General features: G+C 43.1%; 1 protein-coding gene across 1 annotated transcript; it reads left to right on the top strand.

Moving 5' to 3' along the window:
* The first annotated feature begins 6 nt into the window (after positions 1-6).
* Positions 7-12386, top strand: BPNT1 (3'(2'), 5'-bisphosphate nucleotidase 1). Its single transcript, XM_088532120.1, has 9 exons — positions 7-131; positions 3767-3894; positions 5360-5464; positions 5702-5809; positions 6299-6347; positions 7359-7450; positions 9421-9618; positions 10457-10562; positions 11844-12386. The coding sequence occupies exons 2-9, from the start codon at positions 3775-3777 to the stop codon at positions 11990-11992; spliced, it is 927 nt and encodes a 308-aa protein (XP_088388246.1). The 5' UTR covers positions 7-131; positions 3767-3774; the 3' UTR covers positions 11993-12386.
* Positions 12387-12655: the final 269 nt, after the last annotated feature.

The following is a 12655-nucleotide window of genomic DNA, read 5'->3' as shown; positions in this document are numbered from 1 at the left end:
AGCGCGGCCGGGCGGCGCCGACGGCGCGCGCGAAGGGACACGCTGCGCCACAACGCGTTTCCCGCGGCGAGCAGGAAGGAGCGGGGCCGCTTCCGCGTTTCCAGCGCGGTTCCGCGGCGCCTGCGGCCGAGGTAACGTAGCGCGCCGCTCTCGAGACCCCTTCCCGCGCGGAGAGGGTTCCTGGCAGCACGAGCGGAATTAAAGGCCTGGGAGTAGGAGGAAGCCCTTTAAGGCTGCGTGTTGCTTAACTCAGGCTTAAGTAACAGTGAATAGGACTGAACTGCAGACGGTTTAGCGCTGGGAATGCCAGCGGTAAAAGCGCTGGGCAGAGGCATTTTAATATTTTTAAAGGGAAGAGAAATGGTGATGTTAAGGACCCTGTGCTGTGGTGTCCTTACCCCAGGGACTTGCTGGAGCCGAGCGAAGGGGAGAAGGGCAGTTGTTCCTGCCGAGCGGTCAGATTGCGCGGGAAATGATTCAGACTTTAGTAACTAAGAACCGCTTACAAGAGAGGAGCACTTTTGTGTCCTTAGTGACTAAAAATGGAGCAGTCTGGTTTTATATGATGGCTTTTTAAATCCCCGTTGAAAACTCTAAAAGCCAGGCTAGCGGGTCAACGCTGTTACTTCCTTAAGCTAAGCGATATGCAGAGCGAGCAGGTCGTCTTTTAAATAGTGTGAGCCGAAGGTTATTGCAAGGAAACGGACGCTCTGGTGCCTCACGCGTAGAATACCTCGGGGACAGGCACCTTCCCGAGCCCGCTGTCCCAGAGCGCCATGGGGATGGTGCCTGGTGTCCCAGAGCGCCATGGGGATGGTGCCCGGTGTCCCAGAGCACCGTGCGGATGGTGCCCGGTGTCCCAGAGCGCCATGGGGATGGTGCCCGGTGTCCCAGAGCACCGTGCGGATGGTGCCCGGTGTCCCAGAGCGCCATGGGGATGGTGCCCGGTGTCCCAGAGCGCCATGGGGATGATGCCTGGTGCCCCAGAGCGCCATGAGGATGGTGCCCGGTGTCCCAGAGCACCGTGCGGATGGTGCCCGGTGTCCCAGAGCGCCATGGGGATGGTGCCCGGTGTCCCAGAGCACCGTGCGGATGGTGCCCGGTGTCCCAGAGCGCCATGGGGATGGTGCCCGGTGTCCCAGAGCGCCGTGCGGATGGTGCCCGGTGTCCCAGAGCGCCATGGGGATGGTGCCCGGTGTCCCAGAGCACCATGAGGATGGTGCCCGGTGTCCCAGAGCGCCATGGGGATGGTGCCCGGTGTCCCAGAGCACCATGGGGATGGTGCCCGGTGTCCCAGAGCACCATGAGGATGGTGCCCGGTGTCCCAGAGCGCCGTGCGGATGGTGCCCGGTGTCCCAGAGCGCCATGGGGATGGTGCCCGGTGTCCCAGAGCGCCCGCGGATGGTGCCCGGTGTCCCAGAGCGCCATGGGGATGGTGCCCGGTGTCCCAGAGCGCCGTGCGGATGGTGCCCGGTGTCCCAGAGCGCCATGGGGATGGTGCCTGGTGTCCCAGAGCGCCATGAGGATGGTGCCTGGTGTCCCAGAGCGCCATGGGGATGGTGCCCGGTGTCCCAGAGCACCATGAGGATGGTGCCCGGTGTCCCAGAGCGCCGTGCGGATGGTGCCCGGTGTCCCAGAGCGCCATGGGGATGGTGCCCGGTGTCCCAGAGCGCCCGCGGATGGTGCCCGGTGTCCCAGAGCGCCATGGGGATGGTGCCCGGTGTCCCAGAGCGCCGTGCGGATGGTGCCCGGTGTCCCAGAGCGCCATGGGGATGGTGCCCGGTGTCCCAGAGCGCCCGCGGATGGTGCCCGGTGTCCCAGAGCGCCATGGGGATGGTGCCCGGTGTCCCAGAGCGCCGTGCGGATGGTGCCCGGTGTCCCAGAGCGCCATGGGGATGGTGCCCGGTGTCCCAGAGCGCCATGGGGATGGTGCCCGGTGTCCCAGAGCGCCGTGCGGATGGTGCCCGGTGTCCCAGAGCACCGTGCGGATGGTGCCCGGTGTCCCAGAGCGCCATGGGGATGGTGCCCGGTGTCCCAGAGCACCATGAGGATGGTGCCCGGTGTCCCAGAGCGCCGTGCGGATGGTGCCCGGTGTCCCAGAGCGCCATGGGGATGGTGCCCGGTGTCCCAGAGCACCATGAGGATGGTGCCCGGTGTCCCAGAGCGCCGTGCGGATGGTGCCCGGTGTCCCAGAGCACCATGAGGATGGTGCCCGGTGTCCCAGAGCGCCGTGCGGATGGTGCCCGGTGTCCCAGAGTGCCCGCGGATGGTGCCCGGTGTCCCAGAGCGCCATGGGGATGGTGCCCGCTTGCTTCTCGCATCACGGGAACGTGCAGCTGAAACGAGTGTGCCTTTCTGTAAAGGCAGTGCGATGCCGACATCCCCAGGCAGTCCATGCCTGTCTTGGTAAACTAATAGCAGCCATCTCAACAAGAATTGGAGAACTCATTTATTTGAAATGTAGGTTTGTTTTTTTTATGTGCTCTCCTACTTTCAGTTATTTTAAGAGCTGCTTTTTGCCACAAATAGTGTTTTCAAGATTTCCCCTGTAACCATTGCTGTCTATCCAGGATCGACTGCGTGTGCTTTGGGCATGGACCTTGGTTGCTTTACATGGCTCCAGAGCACTTTGCTGCCTTCCACGAGCAATAAAAAACTATTAACATTAGCACTTAGCGGCTGTGCTTTTGAATGCGCTTATAAAATCAACCTACTCTTTTAGCTTTAGTGCTCTTCTGACTTCCAGAGAAGCTCGTGCAGTGTTTCCAAATATGTTCGAAAAGGTGGTTAAATCACCCAAGTTTGGGATTTTGATGCCTACAGCACTGCCATTTGAGTTTGCTTTAAACAATCATTAACTTGCTGTCACCTTAACAGCATCTACAGTAGCTGGACTTAATCACCTCATTATATGATACTTTCCTATATTGATTAGATTTCTTAAACAATAAAGGAGCTGTTATTATATAATGACCAACTGCTGCTTATGCAATCCTTGCTGCAATTGCTCAGATACTAGGTGACTGTGAGGGAATATATCATCTTTGATCTGCTGATTAATGATTTCTTTATTTTTTTTCTAGCTATGTGCTCAAGTAATTACTTTGAAGTATATCATGTATATAAGTGCAGTCCAAAAGTAGGCAGTCTCCATATATATATATTTTTTAAAGACAGGAAAATGGTGAAAAGCAATTAACTCTGCACTTTAAAAATATAGAGGAGTTGTGAATAATTCTTTTTCTTGAGGTAAAGGAAAGGAGGGAGGAATGGAGATTTATTGGTGTTTTGCAAGAGGGATAGTTACTCTTTTATTTGAGACTTAAAGGCATAGTAAACTACACCGAACTGCCCAGAGGAACAAATCAAGAGCAGTTTAAAGTAATACAGAAAAGTGTGGTGTTTGCAGTATCTGCAGATTATCTACAAAAGTCTATTTCCTTCTTTTTTTAAAAAGTAAAGCTGCTCATGTCATGTTTTCTCCTAGCTTTGTGTTTGAATTTGAACAGAAACCAACTCTGTAGATCAGTTTAGAAAAAAAAAGAATTGCTATAAAAGAATATATATTACTATTGATGCACAATAATTCACTATTCTCTTTCTATTAAGAGAATAGTTAAATAATAGTTAAATTACATAAATAGTTAAATAGTTAATAGTTAAATAACATACACGTGCTTGGAATGTTATTTATGTAAAGTATTTTCCTTCTTTCCCTTTCTGAAGTCAAGGGAGGCTTACATGTTTGCTTTTTGTTTGTTTTCAGCAATCAGGATGGCTTCTTCTCCAACTTTGCTCATGCGAGTGGTGGCCTCTGCGTATTCAGTTGCAGAGAAAGCTGCAAGAATTGTTAGAAATATAATGGCTACAGGAGATCTGGGGATAGTGGAAAAGGTATTTATTTTGCTCCCATTTCATATCATTTATTAATGCTGAGTTAGATACAGGTCAAGGAGGTATTTTTTAAGACCAGACTATTCTTATGCAACTGGGGAAGGAAAAACAATCAAATCAAGGAGATCAACCTTACCCCTTTGATGCCAGGAATAATCCTTATTAAAGGATATAGGGGCGTGGTAGAAGTAATGTATTTTGACCAATATTTCTAAAGGATATTAAAACAGCTAAAGGAACACCCTGTAATTTTGTCTTGATTCCCAAATGGAATACGTCATAATTTTTTTCGATTCCCTTTACAGAACACAGATTTTGGATAGAATGTCAGAATTCATAATAAGGTATATTTCCAGTAAATTCCCGTACCTGTATTCTAGTATCTATAGCGTAGCATTTAGTAGTGTGCTTTAATCATTTTGAATTAAGATTAATTTGTGTTTTGTTTCTTAAATATAGAATCTTAGATTTTATTTCAAATCAGGCTTTTCAGCTTTAATCTGCAACTTCCTATTTGTTTCTGAGCTTGCAACCATCTGCATTAAATTGTTAACTTACTATAAGTTAGTATGCTGCTCTGGTGACCAAAGTCCTTGGTTTTGACTACAGTACTAGTGAAATAAACTTGGAAGGTTAATTCAAGCTTTATAGGTATGTCACACTTTTATGGACTACCTTAGGTATCTATATTGTTTTCAGTATTTATTTTGACGTAATTATTCATATTTACGTTTTTCAAATAGTTAGTACTTTAGCAAAGTGGATTGAGAACTGGCTGAATGGCAGAGCTCAGAGGGTTGTGATTAGTGGCACTCTTTTTTTTTTTTTTCCCTAAGCAAATACAATTAGTCATGTGGGAAACAGAATTTGGAAGACTTTGAAGGTAATGATCTGTGTTTTCAAAAGCATAGCAGGATTCTCAGAACTCAGAGACCAAACTCTCAAACTGTATCATGTAAGGTAGCCGCATTAGTATTCTTTAAAGTACTTTTGTCTACAGGCCCAAATGAAACGGTGTAGTTATCTTGATTAACCAGTTAATTTTAAATGCATAAAGAAGTATTCTTTAGAAACTTTAAAGTACATCTTTAGAAAGGCTTTTAGTCGTTGTTTCAAGTAATCTTGAGATAGCAAATCCGTGGTTTCCTCTAGAGTATTTTTTCTGGAAGAATGTTTAGGAGGTACAATGTAGTATAACTTCTCTGGTTAATTTCTGATATTTCTAAAGTCTTCTCTGCTAGAGCAAGGAACAGTTTATATATCATAATTGTTTCCATTCCTTTTAACAAGCTAGATTAATTGGACTTTTTAATCCCTCACTGTATCTATTGACCTCAAATATCTTTAGGGTTTTTCAGGGTTTTTCATATTGCAGTTTTTACATCTTTGCCCTGGGAACATGAGAACAGATATTTCCATGCCAGTTTCAAAATCTGTTTGAAAATTCCTATCTTTCCTTTGACAGAGTGGAGCCAATGACTTACAGACCAAAGCTGATCGACTGGTACAAATGAGCATTTGTGCATCACTGGCACGCAAGTTCCCCAAAGTGACAATCATAGGAGAAGAGGTAAGGACCTAACTTATGTCATACTAACAATGTAACTTGCTATACAATTTGCATTAGCAGGTTTTAGGAAACCATCTCTCTCTCTCTCTTTTTTTTTTTTTAAGTTTATTTCCATCCCAATCGTCTTTTCATTGCATTAGCTCTGTCAAGTGAGCTGCAAGCAAATCCGCAGTTCTCCAGCAAGTTGAGGTGCAACCCAGCACCTTTTTCTAATGATTTGGAGTATCTTTTTGTTAGGAACTGCCCCCTCATGATGTAGCTGAGGAATTGATTGAAGATGGCCACTATGAAGAAATACTGAAGAAACCTTGTCCGCCTCAGTACACAGGAATTAAAGAGGAAGAGGTGATGTTACATGTCTTCATATTTTTACCCTCATCTATCAATATTTCTTACTAATTTTAACTAAAAGTATTAAGGAAAAAAAGAAATGATTTCAGTATTGACAGTTTCTCTTTTTGCATTTGTAACTAAAATGTAGTCATGAGAATCACAGCCCAAAAGCTGGAAATGCTGTGTGCATTGCACACATGGGAAATGGAAATCTGCTTCCTTTGTGATTCAAATGTGTTCATATGGAGCCAACTTTGGATTTAAGAAAGTAATGTCATTTCCATGTTTAATTGAAGCTTTTATCTCGACAAGATCCACTCCATTTGTGCATTTTTATTTAATGTGCATTTTTATTTAATTAATTAATAATCGTATACCATAATACTAAAAAATTATAATGTCTTTTTTTTGTGTCATCATTATTCACAAGTGTTTAAAAAAAAACTCTTTTGCATCTTAATTTATATGATTTGCATTTGTTCATGCGGTTTCTTCTTGTAGCTTGTAATATGGGTTGATCCTCTGGATGGGACCAAAGAGTACACCGAAGGTTGGTTTCTCTTTTAGTTCTACTCATTAATAAAGTGGCATATATGTGTAGATGGTTTTGTAGATGACAGAAGTTAAATACAATATTTTTGGTAAGGCTGATGTTGCTTGTGTACTTTATGTTCTATGGATTTTATTTTTTTAATACTTTCATTTGGTTACCAGTTCTGAATATTCCCAAAGGGCTGCTGAGTGCTCACCAGTTTTATTGTTTCAGGGAACAGAAGGGCTTCAGCATTTCCTGCAGGAGAAAATATTTGCTGTTTTTAATTGCTAGCAGGGTGCCTTTAAAAGTTTGTAGTAAATAAATTGAGTATTTTGTGTATGCTTTTTATTGGGGAATTAAATCTTCTCTTTGCATGGGAACATGCAAATATTTACATCTCCATCTCAAACTACCTAAATTCTGTAGCTGTATTTATAGACATTTTAAAATAGAACAAAAACTTCCCCTAAAATAGTAATTCTTTGGTCATGGAAAGAAACCATTTTCAGCAAGGCCTAATTTGTGTCCATAGACAAACTGGCATGCTAAAAACTTGCTTCAGCATCTTGTTGCGTCTTGCATTACGGTGTGTTTTTTGCTTTGATTTTTTTTTTTGTTCTTTCTTCAGAGAAAGAGTGAGTACAACTACTGTGAATTACTTGTCTTTGAGTACTACTAGTGGATTCAGGCCCCAGTTTAGAACATCATCCATATATTACCATTTAGTTGTATCTTTGAATTTCATTTTTATTATGTGTAATTTATTATAATGTAGTTTGAATTCACTTAATAGGAACTATTCAGGGTATTTTTTATTTTTTTGGAAGAACCTAAATGAATAATTTTTGCACAGCAAAATGACTAAAAAAAAGCACATCGAGCAATGTGTTACACCTGTTAAATATGAAAATCCTGATTAGTAATTGCATCATAAGACCTTCTACATACCTCCCCCCTGCACCTTTTTTTAATTATCTTTAGTTTCTTGTTTTCGAGCATAATTAATTATGTATTGTCTCTGTACAGGTCTCCTTGACCATGTAACAGTTCTTATTGGAATTGCTTATGGAGGCAAAGCAATAGCAGGAGTTATCAACCAGCCATATTACAACTATGAGGTATTAAATTTACTGAACTGCTTGAGAGCATTACGTGATTTGAAAGTGTCACTTCTAAGACATTTCTAGTTAGAAACTGAAAAGCAGTGTGTTTTGGATTTTGTAATGGAAGGATAGCTGTTATATATACAATTTTGAAAAGTGGTTTCCAGAACCTGAGCGTCAAGGACCTCCGGGCATTCCTAGTGAGTCCCAAGGCTTGTGTAATAGTACAGCATGTGTGAAACAGTGTCACTTTGTGAAACGCTTGCAGGTTAGTGCTTTTGTACTGTAGGATGAAGTAATGTAAAGCTCATTGTCAGCTGTTGCTGCATGTTCCGTGTGGCATATATGATGAAACATGCAGCAATGGCAATGAAGGTATTTTCCATTAAGAATTGTGCCTGAGGTAGAGAAATGTGCCGACATGGATTTGGCACAATCTTTGGAGGCAGGAAGTAATGCATCACTACAGTTGCACAGATGAAAAACAGTAAATGATCTACTGAAGGTTTTACAAGTCGTTATTTTAGAGGGAAAGAGATGAAGCGTCTTGATTTTTCACTCTGCACTTAGAATCATAGAATCATAGAATGCTTAAGGTTGGAAGGGACCTCTAGAGGTCATCTAGTCCAACCCCCCTGCACACGCAAGGTCACCTAGAGCACGTGGCACAGGACTGCGTCCAAGCGGGTTTTGAAGATCTCCAGAGAAGGAGACTCCACAACCTCTCTGGGCAGCCTGTTCCAGGGCTCTGTCACCCTCACTAAAATTTTTTCCTTAAGTTCATGTGGAACTTTCAGTGCTTCAGTTTGTGGCCATTACCTCTAGTTCTGTCGGTGGCCAGCACTGAAAAGAGGCCAGCACCATCCTCCTCACTCCCTCCCTTGAGGTACTTATAGACACTGATTAGATCCCCTCTCAGCCTTCTCTTCTCCAGGCTGAACAGGCCCAGCTCCCTCAGTCTCTCCTCATAGGGCAGATGTTCCAGGCCTCTGATCATCCTTGTAGCCCTGCGCTGGACTCTCTCCAGCAGCTCCACATCCCTCTTGTACTGTGGAGCCCAGAACTGGACACAATACTCCAGATGTGGCCTCACTAGGGCTGAGTAGAGGGGCAGGATCACCTCCCTCGACCTGCTGGAGACACACTTCTTAACGCACCCCAGGATCCCATTGGCCTCCTTGGCCACGAGGGCACACTGCTGCCTCATGGTCAGCTTGTCGTCCACCATGACACCCAGGTCCCTCTCTGCAGAGCTGCTCTCCAGAAGGTCAGTCCCCAGCCTGTACTGGTGTCTGGGGTTATTCCTCCCCAGGTGCAGGACCTTGCACTTGGCCTTGTTGAATTTCATGGGGTTTTTCACCGCCCACTTGTCCAGTCTGTCCAGGTCCCTCTGGATGGCAGCGCAGCCCTCTGGGGTGTCAGCTCCTCCTCCCAGTTTGGTATCATCAGCAAACTTGCTGAGGGAGCACTCTGTGCCTTCATCCAGGTCATTGATGAATAAATTGAACAGGACTGGACTGAGGACTGACCCCTGGGGGACCCCGCTAGCTACGGGCCTCCAACTAGACTCTGCACCGCTGATCACCACCCTCTGAGCTCTGCCATCCAGCCAGTTCCTAATCCACCTCACTGTGCACTCATCTATCCCACACTTCTGGAGCTTGCCCAGGAGGAAGTTGTGAGGGACGGTGTCAAAAGCCTTGGTGAAGTCGAGATAGACGACATCCACCGCTCTCCCCTCGTCTATCCAGCCGGTCATTTCATCATAGAAGGCTATCAGGTTAGTCAGGCAAGATTTCCCCTTGGTGAATCCATGCTGACTACTCTTGAGCACTTCAGAATGCTTCTTTTTTAACTGACGATGTTTAAATTTATATCTCAATATTAATATTGTACTCCCTAAGATGCAAAGGTGTCTTGTGCTATTCCTTTACTTTCATACTTTAAACTAAACGCTGGTCACTGCCTCTTTCCCTCCTACACAGGCAGGAGCTGATGCTGTACTGGGTAGGACGATCTGGGGAGTGCTGGGCATGGGCGCCTTTGGATTTGAGCTCACAGAAGCACCTGCTGGGAAACACATCATTGTTACCACCCGTTCTCACAGCAGTGCCCTGGTAAATGACTGCATTACTGCCTTGAACCCGGACACTGTCATCAGAGTTGGAGGAGCAGGAAACAAGGTATGGCAACTCCAAGTCTGCTTTTGGTTGGAGGCAGTATGTTGGGAAAAAAAGTGAAGAATTTTGAGAGAAATGTTTACTGCATGAATGTCCAGGGGACTTATTCCTCTGGTACAAATTCTCTTACTAGCACTCACTCTGCTATGAGGTAGTCAGAATTTCTTACATGTATGTATCTAAGAGTGGCCATTCTGGTCGTAGCTATGGTCCATTTCTCTAGTACACTCTCTTTGGGTGGGGGAGAAGGAAAACATTATTAAAAACCCAGAATGACTAAGTGGGAGTTGAATTTAATCACCATTATTAAACTTTTCCTGCTCTTCAGGTTAATAGGTGTTTTGCTCTGACTATCTAGCAGCAGATATTAAGTGATAGAAATAGAACCATCCCACAGTGGTATTTCTTTTGCAGACCTCTCAGTATCCAGGGATTACTCTTTTGCTACAGAATGTGGAGCTTAGTTTTATCATGCTTCTTCATGTAGGAAAAACTGGAGGCTCCAAGTCCCTCCCTTTTTTTTCTCCAGCATATATAAGGGCCATATTCACTGTGATACAATATGGAAAGAGTTTCCACTTTAATTTACTTCGTATTTCAAGATGCAAAATCTTATCTTTGAAACTGAGTAGATTCTCATTCTATAGACTGTATTTATAACAATCTAAGATAGATCATAGTTTTTTAAATCTTAGTAAGACTTTTTTTTTTCAGTAATCTAGAGGGGGGATGGTTCATGCTCCTTTTCTAACAATACACATATAGAATAATCACTGCTCCTGTTTTTTTTTTTCCCGACTTCTGAAGGCCTGTGCAATGATAACTACTCTATTCACAACAGGTCATCCAGCTTATAGAAGGCAAGGCATCTGCTTATGTATATGCCAGTCCTGGGTGCAAGAAATGGGATACATGTGCACCTGAAGCTATTCTACATGCTGTGGGAGGTAAATAAATAAATACACACACACACACATATATATTTCTCTCAGATAAGGGAAACTGTAGCAGTTTCAAGTTCTTAATATCTTTTGTGAAAAGTAAGATTTTCATACAATGTCTTTGGAAGGAAATTAGACTTTTATTACTCATGATATGCTAGGGGCCTTGAGTCCTTTGAGATCAGCAGTAACTCAAGAGGGGCAGAAAATTAGGCCCCGAAAAGCATTATATAATCTTTTGCCCTGGAGTAATATCATTAGTAACTGTCAAATAATACAAAAGGCCAACCTGCAAATTTTTGAGCACATTGATATTTTCACACTAATGGCTTCTTTTTTCCATTGGCTGCTATTTTACACTAAAATCATATTGTCTTACTAACTGGATGTAGGAGCTCATTATTAACAAACATACTACTGTGTAACAACATGTGGGCACTGTACTCTTGAGAGCACAAACAGGCCATATGCAGTCATTGCTCAGATGTATAAACTCTAAAATGGAGTCATTTCTATGATTGAGTAAAGAGAAGGGCTTTCAGCCAGCATAAACCACTTAATCTGGGGATTGAGGGGTTAGAAAAGTAGGAAAAGCCTGACTAACAAGAATTGATGATTATCATACTTTTTCTGATGTTCAGGTTGGCAGATCTTGCACAGCAACTAAAATGAAGTTGTATTAATTCCTGAATTCTGACAAGCAAACTTAATAGGCTTGGTGTGATTTATCTATCTACTCTGCAGTCTACAGCATAGTGTTGCTAACTGGCATAGCTTTAAACAGGTTAGCTCAGGCATGAGAAACAGCCAATCTGGGGCAGCCCAGTGCTTTATTTAGCCCCTTCATTATGTAGATACCTCTTGGTTAAATTAGCTTGCCTAAAAATTTCTGTTGTTCCATTTTAGGTGGTATCTAGAAACTCATTTGAAATCAGCTGTTTTATTTTTACATCATGGTGGCTTTTACACGAACGAAAGATTGTGCTTTCCTTTCCTTCTTGTCAATAGTCAATGTGTAAAAGTCACAGGAAGAGTTTTAATTAACGTGTAAGAGATGCAGGTTATTTTTCTTTTCTGAAATATGAGGAATTTAAGTATTGCTTAAAGAAAAGAAAGCCCTAAATTGTTTGATTTTTAACCAAGAAAAGGCTGCTGTGCTTAAAAAAAGGAGCAGAAAATGTATTGTACATATGAAGACCTTCTGTGTTTTTGTTACATTACTTGTAGTAGTACCTTATCTGTCAGCAAATCCTGTTTGTTGGAATAAAATGTTTTCCTTTTTTGCAGGCAAGATAACTGATATCCATGGAAATTCATTCCAATATAACAAAGAAGTGAAACATATGAATTCAGCTGGGGTTCTTGCCACTTTGAGGAACTATGATTATTATGCAAGTCGCATTCCTAACACTGTTAAACAAGCTCTTGTGCCTTAAAGCAAGAATGGGTCTTCACTTGTCCTGGAAAGCTGATCAAGCAAGCTTGGAGGAAAAAGAAGAAAGAAGATACTGAGATTGAAAGTTCATTTTATAGAATCTGAGCCTAATTCTTACATTAAACTGTTCAATAATTTCACAATTCAATAGAAGTTCTCTAGGTATATTATTGGATCAGTTTGTTTAGCTGTGTTCAGCAGGTACATCATAAAGGTGACACTTTTCTTCAATAGCTGTTTTCCATATTTTTTTGGAAGCAGGATATCATTCTTCATGTGATGTGATTGTGTAGAATCCACTGCTACCCATAATGCAGCCATACAAAAGTCATCTGTAATGTACAGAGCACAAAATCATGCTAAGTCATTCACCTGATTTTGCTTAATGGATGCTTTATGTAGTCAGCAAAGGTTGTGTTAAATGCAAGGACTGAGAATTTTTGTTAATAGATTAGCCCTTTATAATAAAATGATAGTTTTGAGTCTTAGAAGTGAAATGTATTCTTTTGTAAGCAGGAGGAGCTTGAGGAGCAAATAGGGTTGGTTTGGTTTGGTTTTGGCTTCCTTTAGTACTATAGGACAAGAATGTTTTACATACAACACGGAGACAATTTATTTCCTGCAGGACTTCTGCCATACATATATAGCAATATTTAGATTAATT

Source organism: Tinamus guttatus, unplaced genomic scaffold (assembly GCF_059628265.1).
Source record: "Tinamus guttatus ecotype Peru unplaced genomic scaffold, ASM5962826v1 Tinamus_guttatus_pri_ptg000033l, whole genome shotgun sequence".
Taxonomy (NCBI): Eukaryota; Metazoa; Chordata; class Aves; order Tinamiformes; family Tinamidae; genus Tinamus; species Tinamus guttatus.
This window is presented reverse-complemented; position numbering and strand designations above follow the sequence as displayed.

Excerpts from the sequence above, each read along its gene's own strand:
- BPNT1 (XM_088532120.1), top strand. The coding sequence starts at position 3,775 with ATGGCTTCTTCTCCAACTTTGCTCATGCGAGTGGTGGCCTCTGCGTAT. Across the intron at positions 5,465-5,701 it reads TGACAATCATAGGAGAAGAG|GAACTGCCCCCTCATGATGT; the intron begins GTAAGGACCTAA and ends TCTTTTTGTTAG. Across the intron at positions 6,348-7,358 it reads GACCAAAGAGTACACCGAAG|GTCTCCTTGACCATGTAACA; the intron begins GTTGGTTTCTCT and ends GTCTCTGTACAG.